Source organism: Rhipicephalus microplus, chromosome X, assembly GCF_043290135.1.
Source record: "Rhipicephalus microplus isolate Deutch F79 chromosome X, USDA_Rmic, whole genome shotgun sequence".
Taxonomy (NCBI): domain Eukaryota; kingdom Metazoa; phylum Arthropoda; class Arachnida; order Ixodida; family Ixodidae; genus Rhipicephalus; species Rhipicephalus microplus.
The window spans coordinates 278,441,433-278,458,756 of record NC_134710.1 but is presented as its reverse complement, the minus strand read 5'-3'; the positions used below and the strand labels follow the sequence as shown (position 1 = coordinate 278,458,756).

Sequence of the window (17,324 nt, the reverse complement as noted above, 5' to 3'; positions counted from 1 at the left end):
AAGGCGTCAACTGCTCCCAAACTTCAACTGACCACATCGACAGCGGTCGTTGTGGGATGAAGCCTGGTGCTCATGCCGAGCTTTCCCAAAGTCACCTCGAATATAACTGCCCTCCTTGCTTGCTTATTCTTTGACTCTTGGCTCTTACCCCCTACAGAGAATTGGCCATGAAACAGCTGGTTGATATGAGGAAATTTTTAATTTTGTAACGCAGTCAAAAAGAAATCGATCGCCACACTAATTATAGACTGACATGTCATCATCGTCTTTGCTGCTCAAAGCGCTTTGTCTAGAGGCGGTCATTTTAGTGTTGTATGGTTAGAACGTGTTAAAAACGAGACTTACGGTCTATGTGAATAATATAGAAGGAAGAAGACAACGAACTGTGGTCACGAGAGACGAGTTAACGCTTGGGATGCGGCAAGGAACGTTTGCCTAAAATGGACGCGTTGTTTTAGTAATTAAACATTTGTTCTTTACCGCTCCAGTGGCGAAGACACCTTTATTCCGAAAAATAAAAAAAAAGCTTCACGGAACAATGTCCTCGTCACTGTTGGAGTCTTTTGAGGCCTTGAGCCCGTCGACTGCCGGGGGCAAGTAAAAGCAGCCTCCCAAGGTGTGTCTACGTAGGAATCTTGTCGCCTTGCGGGCACCGCTAGTAGATGCCGCTGTTTGGCCGAGGGCAGTTGGATTCCTTTCCTCGGGACCATCAGGTGCCGGAGATGGATCTTTGCACAGCAGGTTCTCGGCACGGCTCTTCAAGGTAGCGTGAGCTCCGCTGGTCGCAACGGCCAATCGCGGCTGCCTGGCGAAACATCCTTCTGGTGCGGTTTGAGTGGCAGTCGGCTCAGATTTGTTCCCATCCCCTGTTGCAATCTCCTGCAGACCTACCTGTTGTGAGAAAATGTGGGCGCAGGTTAGTCAGACGGGCAAAGGAAACACCCCTAGACGAAGAGACACGACTTTATATGTATACATATTAGCACAGACACGGAACTGCACTACACGACATATATACATACACATACAAGTAACTAACATAAACACGTTCCACACTCACACCACTGGTGTTCTTCTCGATGCTAGAGTCGGGGTGTTGTCCTAGATTGAAGCTCAAGCTCTCGTCCAACGTACGCTGAACAAGGGGCGGGTGGTAACGGTGCATGGAGCCAAGTCAGTGGTGCACGCGTTGTGGTCAAGATCTCAGCGGGCTGGACGAGGGCCGTGTGGACTTGGCACCAGGACGGGGGTGAGGTCCTCCTCCGGATCTGGAGTTATGCGTGGCCCGGCTCAGATGTCACAGATCAGGGAGAAACCTAGTGCAGCAGTATCGGCTACTGGTACAGCACTCGGGACGTCAACATGAACAGTGCCACGAAGGGTGGCTTGATGGGTACCAGCTAAGAACGGCAACTCGGACCGCGACAGGCCAATGTCAGGGAAAATGCCAGCCACTCGCCAGGAACGTCGCTGGAGAATCACAGCCGGGGGCAGGTGGGGTGATGCCCAGCCTTGTAGTCCTCAGAATCGTGGAAGCCCGGATGGGCCCCGGACCACCAGCGTCGGATCGAAACATCGGGACGTGGCCCGCTGTTTCACTGCCCGATGCGTTTCCCTGAAGCTCGCCAAGAGATCCCCGTCGCTCGAGATCTTCGCGCGATCCGCACGCACTTCATCGTCGTCTCTTCCCGATCGGCTGTTTAGGTTGTGACAATTAGTCTCTTACCACACTGTTGAGTCGGCGGACATGGCGAAGCGGGTGTCTTGGTTGACATAGAAGAGGTCTCCTTGAAAGTCGTGTTGAGGACCGCCTTGTTTTTCCGCAGATTTGTGATAGCAGCAGGCTTCTTTCGCCCACTAACTGCAGTTCCCTTAGGCTGTTGAGCGGTGAATTCAAAATCTGTCTTCTTGGCCATGTACGAACGAGCATTCAAGTCGGGATGGCCTTGATGCTGCGGACGGGCTGCAGCTCCATTGCCCCTCACTGCGTCACCAATGTTCGCGCCCTGCTTTGTGGTCGTTTTCCTTGCACAGTCACCGGCTAGGGCGCCAGCACTTGAGGCTTTCGTCCTGGCCCTTTGTGTGGCGTTCCTCCCTCCATGTTCTGTCACGTCATCTTCGGCCTTTCCATATGCCTTGACCGAACGGGCCAAGCTGGGCTGTAGACTTCTCCAAGACCTCGAGCGGTGTCGAGCACTGTTGACGCAAGGAAGTAGCGCAGCCTGCCTCTAGCGGATGTTTGACGTTCTATCCGCTTCAACCTTGTGAACAATGGTTGGTTGTTTAATCGGTCGGTCGGTCGGTTGGTCGGTCGGTCGGTTGGTCGGTCGGTCGGTCGGTCGGCCGGTCGGTCGGTCGGTCGGTCGGCCGGTTGGTCGGTCGGTCAGTCGGTAGGTCGGTTCTGTGAGATCTTCGCGATTGTGTGAGATCGTTCTGTTAAGAATACACGCAGGACACGACGAGGCAGGTCTATTCGAAAACTGATGCAAGCACATTGGTAATGCATGAAGGCGTGAAGACAGCTGCAGAAAAGACGACGCAAGGTACTTCATGGCACAATATTTTACCGGGCTTAGCGGGATGACGGGCTTACATGATAGCAGTATCGAAGTACGCACGTGCAGTACCGTGCGTGACCCGTACCGCTTACCGTATGCACGCTATTTTTTCAGACTTATTGTTACCATGTTAGCGTGGTTACAGTGCACTAGAACAGTGCAGTAAGCTCACTCGGGCGCTCCTCTGGCGCAGCTGGCGTTGCACAGAATAGGTGGCGACACAGGTAACCTCAAAAGAAGCTTCACTTGGAGAAGCTGCTCGCCGCTGGTATCATGTAAACGTGCCAATGTGCGTTTCGTTAATATATAAAATGAAGTTGCTTTTATTGACTACAGCGCCACTGTACTACCAACGGATGTTACTCTCAGTTAGCTTTTTTTTTGCCTATTTTGCGAGAGTTACCCATCGATGGCAGCCAACGCAACCTACTGATTTTACGTGTTTAGTGTGACGAGTTAACGCTTTTGATTGTGGTGCACTTGAGCTTTTTGCGTATGTTGACGAGCCCTATAAACATTTGTTCAGACCACATCGCATTAGCTCCAATATAGCACCTCCTTGAAAAGGATGATGTACTTTTCAAAATGTACGGCTTTCTACAGTCATGACCAAATCCTCGGCCTCGACTTCCATCTTGCTGTGGACCTGGCCTTCTTTCATCGAAACGTCTCTAGCAAGAATTTTGCAGTACGCGACGCATTGGGACTCTGAGAACATTACCGCTTTCCCCGAGAGCACTTCGGTATTTGTGGTCAACGCGGTCCTGCAGTATACGACCCCAGCATGGCCAGGAAAACTGCGCTTGCTCCAGTATGGTTACTGCACTTGTAAGTTCTAATGAAAGATATATACATCATTAGATGGTGACGATGGAGACGTTTGTGGACATTCTTCACAGTCTGCATCGAGAGCGTCGTCGGTGTGAGCAAACGGGCTGGATACCGCACTGTCGGAGGGACAGAATACGGGCTCTGGTTGTCCGTCTGAAGCATCAGGCCTCTTATGAAGGGACCTTTCTTGCGTTGGATTCTTACCTAGGTGGGCCGGTAGATTCGGAAGAATTGTCAACACAGCATCAGCGTGGAGATTGGGCCTCCCACGGGATATCCACTCTTCTTTTCCCTCGATAATGTGCGCATAGTCTCTGAGCGTGGCTCGAAATGGAGCTCGCACACTGCACTGCTGTTTCCCAGAGGTTTTTCCGCTCTGTACAGGTTCTTCTAACCTTTTCTACGCCTATTCTGATCCTTCAGGACGCTAAACAACGACAGCTTTGGCTTGCCCTTCACGAACACGTAGCCTGTTTGGCACCCAGTTGTGAAGCAGTGGATTTGCCGATACTGCGGCATAGCTCGCTAAAGAACGTGCTGCGCCCCGCTAATCGCTGCGGGAAACAAACTTTGAGCCACAATGTCCTCAGCAAGAGACCAACGTTGACTCACAACTGAGTGCATTATTTGAAGGACACAATAACGGGAAGAAATCATGAAAAACAAAAAAGAAGCGTATCAACATTGCGCAGAAGTGTTGGAGAGAAATATAAAAAGTTTCATAGCGTAACTCTTTACGGCACGTGCACTGAGCAGATATGCGAACTCTTCTTCTGTGAGATATATCGATGCCTAACGGGACGCATGCTTCATCCATTCGGTTAACATGAAAATCCTCTATCGCTTCCCTGGTTATCTGTAAAGTGTGCTTCGACGAAGTTTTTGTATCGGCAAAAACAGGTGAGCAGCCACACGTGCTACAGTGCGATGCCAGACGCGAAGCGTTCGGATTTTTGAGCGAAGTATTGTGCTCTCTTAAGCGCACATTAATGCATCGGCCCTTCTGCCCACGTATGGCCGCCGACATGTAAGAGGAAAGTAGCAAGTAAAGAAGTGACTGTGGAATTAATCGAATTATTCATGGTTCTTAACCCTGCAGACTGGCCGGTGCCTTGTAGTGTGCGTTAAATGACAACGCTTTCGGACGCCCGCTTCGAGATAATTTTGCCGTAGTTGTTGATTCGCTTCGTTCACAGCAAATGACTGCTTAAAGTGGCTTCAGTCAATTGCCTCTAGTTAGCTTCGGTGACCGAGTATTAAGGACTAGTTTGCGTAATTTTTGGGATAGCTTCTCATCTTGAGAGATGATTTGTGGGTTTTAACGCTCAAAACATGGCGATTATGAGAGATGCCGTAGTAGAAGGCTGCGGGGCAGGCTTTCTATCTAGGACACGTTCCTAGGCCTAACTAATAATTGATTGATATGTGGGGTTTAACGTCCCAAAACCACCATATGATTATGAGAGACGCCGTAGTGGAAGGCTCCGGAAATTTTGACCACCTGGGGTTCTTTAACGTGCGCCCGAATCTGAGCACACGGACCTACAATGTTTCCGCCTCCATCGGAAATAGGCCTAACTAGAAGATCTATTAGAACAAATCGGCAACATAAATTTTTTTTCACATTTTATGCATGGTTCATATTTATTGACTTCAATATTATTAAAATAAGCTTGTAACATTGTTTCGAATGGTGACAAAGGCAAACATTCTTGTTTCGTTTTCCTTTTAACAGTTGTTTAACCTACTAACTGCCAGATAGGTGACGCCACAGTCTTAGCTGGGGTGCGTAAACATGTACTAGAACATACTGGGTGCCCCGCCGTGGTGGTCTAGTTGCTAAGGTACTCGGCTGCTGATCCGCGGGGTGCGGGATGGATTCTCAGCTGCGGCGGCCGTGTTTTCGATGGAGGCGGAAATGTAGGCCAGTGTGCTCAGATATGGGTGCACGTTAAAGAACCCCAGGTAGTCTAAATTTCCGGAACCCTGCGCTACGGCGTTTCTCGTAATCATATGGTGGTTTTGGCACGTTAAGCCCCCCATATCAATCAAATACTGCAAATTTGCGAAGGCTTACATTGAACACGAGTACTCAATCTTCAGCATCTTGAAGTTTTTTGTGTTGTCTGGACAAATTGACTTAACGTGTGATGACCCGTCTTTTAGGGATACTGGTGAGTGTTTTTTATGAGTTCAATTTCAGAAGGAGCTGATGTTAATTTGCGAATAGCGAGAACTGAATAACACGCACTGTCACGTAGCTGTCCATGTATATAATTCACAATTAGTACAACGAATTAAGGAATTTAAGGACTCACGCCAAGATCTGCAGACACTTCGCTTTCGACAAGGTATTTCGTAAACGCTTTGTAGCAAAAAGTTCCCACGTTCTCTAACAGTTTCTAAACTCTGAAATGTGAAATACGAAGCATAAAATATCTTATGCTCTGCAGCACTTAAAAAAGTAATCATGAACAGGCCATTCTTTTTCATGTTTGATATGTGGTTCTCGTCATATTTCTAGAAAGATGTCGACACTGATCTCCACAATTACTACATTCCTGATATGAAACCTATTGACAAACGGCGACATTTTCACACATAGTTATCCCATAACCACTAAGAAAAGGCTTGCTTGGGATCAGTCTTGTCTCTGTAGCTTACCCGAACAAGACGATAATAAGTGAATTAGAGGAAAAATGATGCGAAAACCATTCATGAATGTTTCTGCAGCTTATCTCGGGTGAAGAATCAGGCCACTAGCGAAGTGTCCACGGGCCGCGTGTTTGGGATCCCTGCCCCAGACGAATCGAAAAAAACAGTGGCGCTTTACGGGTGTAATGTTAACGGACGGCAACGAAACTGTTCTATTTTTCTAGTTCTCAGTTTCGAAATTACCACTTTGGTCGTTCCTGGCTCCTAATCATTGTTTACCTCCAGACAAGAAGCGCCCAAAGCCATATTGCGCATCAGATGGGTCTTGCTGTATCTAGTTAGCATCGGACGCTTTATTCAATGGTCACAGGTTTGGTCCTTGCCAGCGGCGAATAATTGTTTCGTAAATTTTTATTCACGCTTACAATACAGTTAGTTCTAATAACATTAATCATACTTTTCTTGATAATATTGTGTTTAGTATGGTGTCAGAGAAAAAAAATGGGCTCAAATTTAAACTTCTATTCATCACAGGAGGTAGCTAAAAGGGGTAGCTTGTGCTGAATAAGGCATCAGTGGACCGGCGGGGCAGGTAACATAGCTCGCAGGCGGCTTCTCCAAATTCAAAGTAAATTACCACGAGAAAACACCAAAGAAGAGATATATGAAACATGACAGATTGCTGTCTCTTTTTTGGTGTTTTCATGCTGTTTTTTACTATGAATGTGTGCTAACAATGTCAACTGCTCAGGCTGCTTCACCATTGCCAGCACTAAAATATCTTTGTTCCAGCTTCAATTTATCTTGGCTAGGATGTGGTGACAACTAAGCCATGGTGCACGAGGACAACCTATTTAAGTCTGAATAAAAGGCTTGAAGAACATAGATACCTATTTGAGGCACTTCATTAGGTTAACAAGAATACCAAATCTATTGGTGATTAAACACTTCTTGTGTACTGGTATTAGAATATTCGAAAAAGCATCACCTGTTTATAACCTGCCCACACCAGTTCAAATAATCTACAATAGGTAAAATTATGGTTGTAATTCCTGGTGAATGTTGATCTGAAAACATCAGCGGCAGGGGAAAAACTTGATGGTGATTAGCTGGCTGAGCGCGCCGAAGCGAAGGCGTCCACTGCTCCCAAACTTCAGCTGACCACATCGACAGCGGTCGTTGTGGGATGAACCCTGGTGTTCATGCCGAGCTTTCTCAAATTCACCTCGACAATAACTGCCCTCCTTACTTGATTATTCTTTGACTTTTGGCTCTTACCCCCTATTGAGAATTGGCCATGAAACAGCTGGTTGATATGAGGAAATTTTAAATTTGTAACGCAGTCAAAAAGGAATCGATCGCCACACTAATTATAGACTGACATGTCATCATCGTCTTTGATGCTCAAAGCGCTTTGTCTAGAGGCGGTCATTTTAGTGTTGTATGGTTAGAACGTGTTAAAAACGAGACTTACGATCTATGTGAATAATATAGAAGGAAGAAGACAACGATCTGTGGTCACGAGAGACGAGCTAACGCTTGGGATGCGGCAAGGAACGTTTGCCTAAAATGGACGCGTCGTTTTAGTAATTCAACATTTGTTTTTTACCGCTCCAGTGGCGAAGACACCTTTATTCCGAAAAATGAAAAAAAGCTTCATGGAACGGTGTCCTCGTCGTTGTTGGAGTCTTTTGAGGTCTTGAGCCCGTCGACTGCCGGGGGCAAGTAAAAGCAGCCTCCCAAGGTGTGTCTACGTAAGAATTTTGTCGCCTTGCGGGCACCGCTAGTAGATGCCGCTGTTTGGCCGAGGGCAGTTGGATTCCTTTCCTCGGGACCATCAGGTGCCAGAGATGGATCTTTGCACAGCAGGTTTTTGGCACGGCTCTTCAAGGTACCGCGAGCTCCGCTGGTCGCAACGGTCAATCGCGGCTGCCTGGCGAAACGTCCTTTTAGTGCGGTTTGAGTGGCAGTCGGCTCAGATTTGTTCCCATCCCCTGCTGCAATCTCCTGCAGACCTACCTGTTGTGAGAAAATGTGGGCGCAGGTTAGTCAGACGGGCAAAGGAAACACCCCTAGACGAAGAGACACGACATTATATGTATACATATTAGCACAGACACGGGACTGCACTACACGACATATATACATGCACATACAAGTAACTAACATAAACACGTTCCACACTCACATCACTGGTGTTATTCTCGATGCTTGAGTCGGGGTGTTGTCCTAGAGTGAAGCTGAAGCTCTCGTCCGACGTACGCCGAACAAGGGGCGGATGGTAACGGTGCATGAAGCCAAGTCGGTGGTGCACGCGTTGTGGTCAAGATCTCAGCGGGCTGGATGAGGGCCGCGTGGACTCGGCACCAGGACGGGGGTGAGGTCCTCCTCCGGATCTGGACTTATACGTGGTCCGGCTCAGATGTCACAAATCAGGGAGAAACCTAGTGCAGCAGTATCGGCGACTGGTACAGCACCCGGGACGTCAACATGAACAGTGCCACGAAGGGTGGCTTGATGGGTACCAGCCAAGAATGGCAACTCGGACCGCGACAGGCCAACGTCAGGGAAAATGCCAGCCACTCGCTAGGAACGTCACTGGAGAATCTCCGCCGGGGGCAGGTGGGGCGATGCCCAGCCTTGTAGTCCTCAGAATCGCGAAAGCCCGGATGGGCACCGGACCGCCAGCGTCGGATCAAAACGTCGGCTCGTGTCCCGCTGTTTCGCTGCCCGATGCGTTTCCCTGCAGCTCGCCAAGAGATCCCCGTCGCTCGAGATCTTCGCTCGATCCGCACGCACATCAATCTCTCCTTTTCCCGATCGGCTCTTTAGGTTGTGACAATTAGTCTCTTACCACACTGTTGAGTCAGCGGACATGGCGAATCGGGTGTCTTGGTTGACATAGGAGAGGTCTCCTTGAAAGTCGTGTTGAGGACCGCCTTGATTTTCCGCAGAATTGTGATAACAGCAGGCTTCTTTCGCCCACTAACTGCAGTTCCCTTAGGCTGTTGAGCGGTGAATTCGAAATCTGTCTTCTTAACCATGGACGAACGAGCATTCAAGTCGGGATGGCCTTGATGCTGCGGACGGGCTGCAGCTCCATTGCCCCTCCCTGCGTCATCATTGTTTGCGGCCTGCTTTGTGGTTGTTTTCCTTGCATATTCACCGGCTAGGACCCCAGCACTTGAGGCTTTCGTCCTGGCCCTGTGTACGGCGTTCCTCCCTCCATGTTCTGTCACGTCATCTTCGGCCTTTCCATATGCTTTGACCGAACGGGCCAGGCTCTGCTTTAGACTTCTCCAAGACCTCGAGCGGTGTCGAGTTCTCTTGACGCAAGGAAGTAGCGCAGCCTGCCTCGAGCGGATGTTGGACGTTCTATCCGTTTCAACCTTGTGAAAAATGGTTGGTTGGTCGGTCGCTCGGTCAGTCAGTCGGTCGGTCGGTCGGTCGGTCGGTCGGTCGGTCGGTCGGTCGGTCGGTCGGTCGGTCGATCGGTCAACACCTTGGCGCAACCCACCTAGGAGGTAGGCCATGAATGGGACGGTGCCTTGCTTTTTAAAATAACTGACTTCTTTAGAGGGAGGGTAGGAATAAATAGTTAATAAAGATAATAATATAAAGGTGTCAGATTTCTAAACTAACAAACAACAAAAACCTTGAACAGAAAAACATGTTAAACACACACAAAAATTTATACATAAAAAACTGAATTCATCTATGTTTAGCATTCCATTTTTTTAGATTCCCGTAAGAAATTTGTAGCATCGGTAAAAACGCTCCTCTAGCTGAAACCAAATGCGACGGCACCAAATGAAACAATCACCCGAAGTGTCAAGTTTAGGTCCAACTTTTGTAGGGGTTCTTCTTGTAGATTTTTCTTTTACTTTTGAATCTTCTGCATAATGGAAAGAAGTGCTCCGAAAATTCATTCTCATTAACAATAAAGGCACAAAGGCGACTATGCCAGACCCGAGCTTGTGAAGGTAAAAGTTCAATCAAGGGACCCGAAAACGCAGCCTTGTAATTACTATTTCTTCCATTCTGGATGAACACCACTTGTTCTTCCAAGGGATTTTTAGCTGCGGATAGTCTGATAAAAACAAAGTAGAATTTTTGAAGTTACTGGCCGTTGTGCGTTTTTCAAAGCGTGCTGCTATGATATCTTCTGAAGCAGGCAAGATTGGTAAAACAGTGTATTCAAAGGAAAATACAGCTAGTTCATCTGCATGCTCATTGAGAGCTAAACTTCTATGGCCTGGTACCCAAACTAGTCGACCGAGTCGAACATGTCTAGGAATGAGCGAGTAGAAAGTTTCTAAGATACGCGAAAAAGTTGGTGAGCTTAAGGCAGTACAGACCGAGAGATAGTCTGTTAGAACAATTACCGCTGATAGATATTGGGGCACTTTACGCAATGCTAGGACTATTGCCAGTTGCTCAGCTTGGTAAAAGGGGGTACAGTCGGGTGATCCAATTGAGAAAGTCTTTCAAGAGAGGATGATACGATTCTTACGCCAGCCTTCTCTTCATAAACAGAAACGTCAGTCGCTACCACAATGGATGTTGCTAGATTGGCCAAATGATCTTCCGAAATGCCATTGGTATACTGATATCGTGAATTTGGCATTTTTGGGATATATATAATCAAATTCAATTTTAATTGCATCTACAGTGTTGAATGCAAGTATTTCCCAAAGGTTAACTCTGAAGGAGTCCAAAAGTTTCTGTGTAAATATTACTTGAAAGCACCGTAATTTAGACCATTGGTGATTGAAAAATGAGGTATGCTGGTTAATGAACACATACTGTGACCTCCTCTGAGGTGATGCATAGATTTTAAGGAATGTTCGTACTGTTAGAATATGAAATATATTGAGAAAAGAAGGTAGGCGGGATTCTTCGTATAGAATATTGTTCGCAAAATATTTAGTTAGCCCTAGGCATATGCGTAAAGATTAGCGTTCTAACAGAATCAGTGGTCGAACTTTGTAAGCCGGAACACCAGAAAAGAAAACACAGCCAAATTCGAATATCGGTCGAATGTACATGCAATATATCATGACGAGCACGTCTCTACGCAAACCGGCACAATAATTACTGAGCCTGCGCAGCATCTCTACGGCACGTGCTCCTTTAGCAGCCATGTTTTCTATGTGGGCTCAGGGACCAACAATGCGATGACGTCCACAAGCACGTGTCACGTGAGTGCCGCGGCGCTTTTTTCTTCCTCCACAAGATCAAACTGTATCGCTCATGAAAGCTAGAACGAAAAGAGGTGGAAAACATATTATCACAGAGATATATTGTCCCTAACAGTGCAAGCGAGGAGTGGACCCATGAAATGGTAATTTTTTCTTTCTGCATGGGGAAACTGTTTGGGAGTAGGGCACAGGCCCTGTACAGTCCCTCCGCGCCATCCCCTGGTTACGCCATTGCATGGGCCACGTCAGTGAGTGCTCCATCAAAAAAAATGTACAGCAGCAGACGAGTCGGTTAAGCTCCATGATGTAAAAACCCAGTGCGAAAGACGACACACACGAAAAGAAGACACAGGACAACCTGCATCCCCCTTCTTTTGTGTGTCCCCTTTGCGCTGGTTTTTTTTTTTTTACATGACGGAGAAAACTAAAAAAAAGTTCATTTAGACTTTCTGACGTTTGTGTTGAAAATGTTGCTATCAGCGGTGCTCTCACGTGAAGCCCCATTAGGGTTTCTGACGCCGCGGTAGAACACTCCAGCATTTCACACAAATCGGGTAGGCGACTGTCACAGAACGAGCGCTCAAAATGGGCGCGCCGCCAAATTCTTGCGATAACGCGCCGGAATGACGCCGCGAGGTCAACGGAAAAAAAAGAAAACAAACATCTAAAGGCTCCCCGGGCGCGCGACGCTCTCCCCTCGGAAGCGTGGCTTCGCCGATGAACCTCCTCACCCCACAGCGGCGGCCGGGCAAGCACTGGAACGTTCTAGAAGGAAAGGGGTGTGTTCGGCCGGAGATTCGCTCGCAGGATTTCAAGCTGGACGGTTGTGCCCTCGCGATCTCCGACTTCAGCGTAGCTCCCGCCGACTGGTTCGCCCTCCGCGGTCTCCTGACGCCGTGCAGCTCTCGCATTGTGCCACCCCGCCCTTGGACTGCTTCGACCGGATCCCCACTTTCCTATCTCCTTCTTTTTCCTCTCGTTGGCTGTCTTCTTCTGCTTCTATTTTCCTTCTATTCTTTTTATCCCTCCTTCCCCCCACCCCTATAAGGCACTGCGCGGTGTCGCCTGAAGGCAGACAGAAATTAGGTGCCTTTTTCCTCTTCATTGTAATCACTACCACCACCCTGTTCGGCCGGGTTGAGTCATCGGTCGGGGACGGCCCTCGTGCAGTCTCGCGCCTCTCCCCAGCATTCGCTGCGTATCGCGCCGACGAAATGACGAGAACCTTCTGAAATGTCGCGCGGAAGGTATTTAAGCGAGCAGCGGAGATGAGAGATCAGGAGAAGACGGAAGTTAGCGCCAGAGCGCGTAGGGTATACCACCGTGTAGTCGGCGAAGGTTTTGTCCGTAGAGACGAAGCGGGAGAAGAAGACGATTTCCACCTGAGGGGTGACGACTGGAGCTACAGGCAAGAGTGTGTGTTTACCGCTATCGAGAGAAGACGCGTGGCGACAGCTGCGTGTGTTAAGCCGACGTGTTCGGGCGAAGAAGTTTGAAGCTTGGAGAGTGGCCAATTGAAGACGCGAGGTTTTCTGGAAGAGAAACTTCGAGGGCGCGGAATGACAACAACGCTGGACTTTGAGTGAGTGATTTTCGAAAGAGTATCATCCAGACTTTTTTTCCAAGAACTTTGGACTGGATAGGTTTTCTATCTCTTTAGTCTTTAAGTGTCTTGGTTGTTCAATGCATGCGACTGCAATGTAGTGCGTATCGTTGTATGTGTCCGTTGTTTTGAGTGTGGCTGATTGTACTGTGTAGTACGTTGTTTGATTGGTGACGTATTGTATGTAACTATTGTGGAATGTCCATTCTTGTGTATTGTTTTCGATCTGCCATTTTTGAGAATATAATATTTGTTTTGTTTATCAACTCTCGGCTCTGACTTGTTCTTTGGGCCACAGCCGGCGTCCGCTGGCGCGCCAAAAAGGACCACTTCGAAATTGTCCACGCTTTCGTGGTGCGGTTCGGGGGGCCGATACTTCGGCCCTTGGAATTAGCCCGGCGATCGCCTTTCTAATTAACGGGACCTGTGTGGCAATTAATCTGGCGTCCGCGACAGGACCTTTTGGTGCACAGTGTGTCCAAAGTAGTAAGAAAGAGCCTCGAGTTGTTGATAGTGGTATCGAAACGATTTTGTTTGTTGTTCAGTGTTCTCGTTAACGAGCGCAGGGGAGTGTTCCGACAGAGTGATTTAGGCAGATAGCTTTTACACGCGGCAAGGTTTTATTTGCGAGAGAAAATGGATCTAGAAAAGTTAGTAGCTCTTGGTGAGAAGATGGGTCTTTCTGGCGCTGAACTACGGAAGTGGGTAAGCCAGAAGGAGAAAGAGGCGGTGTAGAGAGAGAGGTTGGCAGCTGAGAGAGCCAAGGAAGAAAAAGCAGCTGAGTTGAAGCGAGAGAGGTTGGCAGCTGAGAGAGCCAAGGAAGAAAAAGCAGCTGAGTTGGAGCGAGAGAGGTTGGCAGCTGAGAGGGCCAAGGAAGAAAAAGCAGCTGAGTTGGAGAGAGAAAGGCTGGCCGCTGAAAGGGCGAAAGAAGAAAGAGAGCTGCAATTGAAGTTGGAGCTGGAGAAAGAAAGACTGGCAGCTGAAAGGGCGAAAGAAGAAAGAGAGGAAAGGGAACGGCAGCGACAGCACGATATAGAACTCGAGCGACTCCGTTTGCAACAGCGAAGTGAAACTCCGGTCCAAGCTAGAGTTGAAAGCAGCGAACGGGAGGACCACGGCTTCCGCTTGAACCCAAGCAAGCTGCTCGTGGCGTTTGATGAAAGGAAGGACGACCTTGACGCGTACCTTCACCAATTTGAGACGATTGCGAGGAGCCAGAATTGGCCGGAACATCAATGGGCAACTGCTTTGAGTACTTGCTTGAGTGGTGAAGCGCTCAGTGTGTACGGTAGGCTGACGCCGACCGATGCAGCCAACTATGCAAAGGTGAAAACAGCTTTACTGAAGCGATTTAGATTTACTGTGGAAGGATTCCGGGACAGATTTCGGACAGGAAAGCCAGCTGATGGTGAAACGGCTACGCAGTATGCCGCCCGACTTTGCCATTATTTCGACAGATGGATTGAACTTTCAGGGACAGCGCAGGAGTACGATGAACTTAGAGAGCTCCTAATTAGAGAACAATTTCTTACTAGTTGCCACCCAAGCCTGTCGCTGTACTTGAAAGAGAGGAAGGCTGAGTCACTTGATGGAATGCTTGAATTGGCTGATCAATTCTTGGAAGCGCAAGGTGGAACTAATTTGGCCAAGGTCAAGAAGGATTGTCCCGATGATGCGAAGAAATTGGCTCCCGAAGAAAAGAAGCGTGCACCAGAGAGCATTCCGCGATGTTTTCTGTGCAACCGAGTGGGTCATCGTGCGAAAAACTGTCGAACGATCTTTACGAGCCCTACGGCAGTAAAATGTTTTAAGTGTGGTCAGACTGGGCACAAAGCAGACGCATATCGAAACGGAGCGAGTCAAACTCACCAGGTATCTTGTGTGCAAGCGGCACCGAAATCTGATAATAATGCCGTCACCGATGGATTCGTAGAGTTGAAAAATGGGGAGAAAATTCCTATTGTGGGTGCTTTAATGACAAAACAGCCAACCGGTGTTACGAAGGGAATGCCAACGCTGCCTGGAAAAGTTGCAGACAAAAAGATTACGGTGTTAAGAGATACCGGCAGCTCCATTGTTATCGTGCGGAGAAATTTGGTACGGGAAAGTGAACTAACAGGCAAAACGAAACCGGTTTGCCTAATTGACCGTACAGTTCGGATGCTTCCCGAAGCAAAAATTGAGGTTGAAACCCCGTACTTCAGCGGGAAGGTTACTGCTTTATGCATGACGACCCCCCTGTACGACCTTGTCATCGGAAACATCGACGGGGCGCGAGGACCGAATGATCAGGAATGTTTGGGAGAAGACCCTAAGATAGAGCCCTCGCCAACCCAGCGACCGCGAGACACAGTGGAGGAGCATCCCGTGACGGATCTCACTAGAGCCCAAGGTGAAGCCGCGGCGCAAGATACAGCGAAGGAGAAGACGATCGTGTCGAATAAGTTCACGGGCCGGGCAGCTGGACTTACGTCGGCATGACCTCAACCAACCGGCAGTGTAAAGGTGACGGAGTCGGCCAGCCGGGCCAAATGTAGAGACATGAACAAGCTGGTAAATAAACAGACAGGACCCGTCGAACGTCATGACCCGTTAGCAGGGTCGGAAGTGACAGCGATGGCTGAGACGCTGCCTCAGATAGCGTCGTTGGAAAAGGCTCGCCGAAAAAGAACAAGGAAAACAAGAAGGGATCGAGCGAGCACCGCAAGAAAGGACGCAAGCGCAGCTCGAAATACACAGGATAGGTGCTGAGGTGGAATCAGAATGTGTTTGGCCGAGCTGAGTGACATGTTGTGTTAATGTTCTTGTTATCCTGTGTCTCAAGTGTATGTCGAGCGAGTCAAAGTGTTCTGTGCGATGATGTGACGTGTAGTGTTGTATAATTGTTGTAATGAAAGAACTTTGTACATTTGTATTGTTGGGAATGTGTGGTGGAGTGTTGTACTCATGTGCCTGTGGTTATATTTCATGTGTTGTGTAATTGAATTACAATGTACAATTGTATTGAGTGAACTATTGTGAATGTGACGTGTTATGAGCGACGGACTATGTTACAGTCTTTGAGTGTGTGGGGACTGTTCGCGCTCGTCTGTGTGGTTTTGAATATTATGAAATAATATTCCTAAAGTGGGGGGCAGTGTCACAGAACGAGCGCTCAAAATGGGCGCGCCGCCAAATTCTTGCGATAACGCGCCGGAATGACGCCGCGAGGTCAACGGAAAAAAAAGAAAACAAACATCTAAAGGCTCCCCGGGCGCGCGACGCTCTCCCCTCGGAAGCGTGGCTTCGCCGATGAACCTCCTCACCCCACAGCGGCGGCCGGGCAAGCACTGGAACGTTCTAGAAGGAAAGGGGCGTGTTCGGCCGGGGATTCACTCGCAGGATTTCAAGCTGGACGGTTGTGCCCTCGCGATCTCCGACTTCAGCGTAGCTCCCGCCGACTGGTTCGACCTCCGCGGTCTCCTGACGCCGTGCAGCTCTCGCATTGTGGCACCCCGCCCTTGGACTGCTTCGACCGGATCCCCACTTTCCTATCTCCTTCTTTTTCCTCTCGTTGGCTGTCTTCTTCTGCTTCTATTTTCCTTCTATTCTTTTTATCCCTCCTTCCCCCCACCCCTATAAGGCACTGCGCCGTGTCGCCTGAAGGCAGACAGAAATTAGGTGCCTTTTTCTTCTTCATTGTAACCACTACCACCACCCTGTTCGGCCGGGTTGAGTCATCGGTCGGGGACGGCCCTCGTGCAGTCTCGCGCCTCTCCCCAGCCTTCGTTGCGTATCGCGCCGACGAAATGACGAGAACCTTCTGAAATGTCGCGCGGAAGGTATTTAAGCGAGCAGCGGAGATGAGAGATCAGGAGAAGACGGAAGTTAGCGCCAGAGCGCGTAGGGTATACCGCCGTGTAGTCGGCGAAGGTTTTGTCCGTAGAGACGAAGCGGGAGAAGAAGACGATTTCCACCTGAGGGGTGACGACTCGAGCTACAGGCAAGAGTGTGTGTTTACCGCTATCGAGCGAAGACGCGTGGCGACAGCTGCGTGTGTGAAGCCGACGTGTTCGGGCGAAGAAGTTTGAAGCTTGGAGAGTGGCCAATTGAAGACGCGAGGTTTCCTGGAAGAGAAACTTCGAGGGCGCGGAACGACAACAACGCTGGACTTTGAGTGAGTGATTTTCGGAAGAGTATCATCCAGACTTTTGTTCCAAGAACTTTGGACTGGATAGGTTTTCTATCTCTTTAGTCTTTAAGTGTCTTGGTTGTTCAATGCATGCAACAGCATTGTAGTGCGTATCGTTGTTTGTGCCCGTTGTTTTGAGTGTGGCTGATTGTACTGTGTAGTACGTTGTTTGATTGGTGACGTATTGTATGTAACTATTGTGGAATGTGCATTCTTGTGTATTGTTTTCGATCTGTCATTTTTGAGAATATAATATTTGTTTTGTTTATCAACTCTCGGCTCTGACTTGTTCTTTGGGCCACAGC

At 48.6% G+C, this 17,324-nt stretch overlaps 2 protein-coding genes across 2 annotated transcripts; both read right to left on the bottom strand.

The window, feature by feature from the left end:
• Positions 1-435: 435 nt before the first annotated feature.
• Positions 436-1,965, bottom strand: LOC142777171 (uncharacterized). The gene is made up of 2 exons (XM_075881489.1): positions 1,061-1,965; positions 436-891 (listed from the first exon to the last, which is right to left on the bottom strand). The coding sequence occupies exons 1-2, from the start codon at positions 1,163-1,165 to the stop codon at positions 529-531; spliced, it is 468 nt and encodes a 155-aa protein (XP_075737604.1). The 5' UTR covers positions 1,166-1,965; the 3' UTR covers positions 436-528.
• Positions 1,966-7,665: 5,700 nt separating this feature from the next.
• Positions 7,666-9,541, bottom strand: LOC142777170 (uncharacterized). Its single transcript, XM_075881488.1, has 2 exons — positions 8,233-9,541; positions 7,666-8,063 (listed from the first exon to the last, which is right to left on the bottom strand). The coding sequence occupies exons 1-2, from the start codon at positions 8,335-8,337 to the stop codon at positions 7,701-7,703; spliced, it is 468 nt and encodes a 155-aa protein (XP_075737603.1). The 5' UTR covers positions 8,338-9,541; the 3' UTR covers positions 7,666-7,700.
• Positions 9,542-17,324: the final 7,783 nt, after the last annotated feature.

What these genes read in the sequence shown, in the direction of transcription:
- LOC142777171 (XM_075881489.1), bottom strand. Translation starts at nt 1,165, where the DNA reads ATGCACCGTTACCACCCGCCCCTTGTTCAGCGTACGTTGGACGAGAGC. An exon ending in TCGAGAAGAACACCAGTGGT is followed by an intron (nt 892 to 1,060) that starts GTGAGTGTGGAA and finishes TTCTCACAACAG; the next exon opens with GTAGGTCTGCAGGAGATTGC.
- LOC142777170 (XM_075881488.1), bottom strand. Translation starts at nt 8,337, where the DNA reads ATGCACCGTTACCATCCGCCCCTTGTTCGGCGTACGTCGGACGAGAGC. An exon ending in TCGAGAATAACACCAGTGAT is followed by an intron (nt 8,064 to 8,232) that starts GTGAGTGTGGAA and finishes TTCTCACAACAG; the next exon opens with GTAGGTCTGCAGGAGATTGC.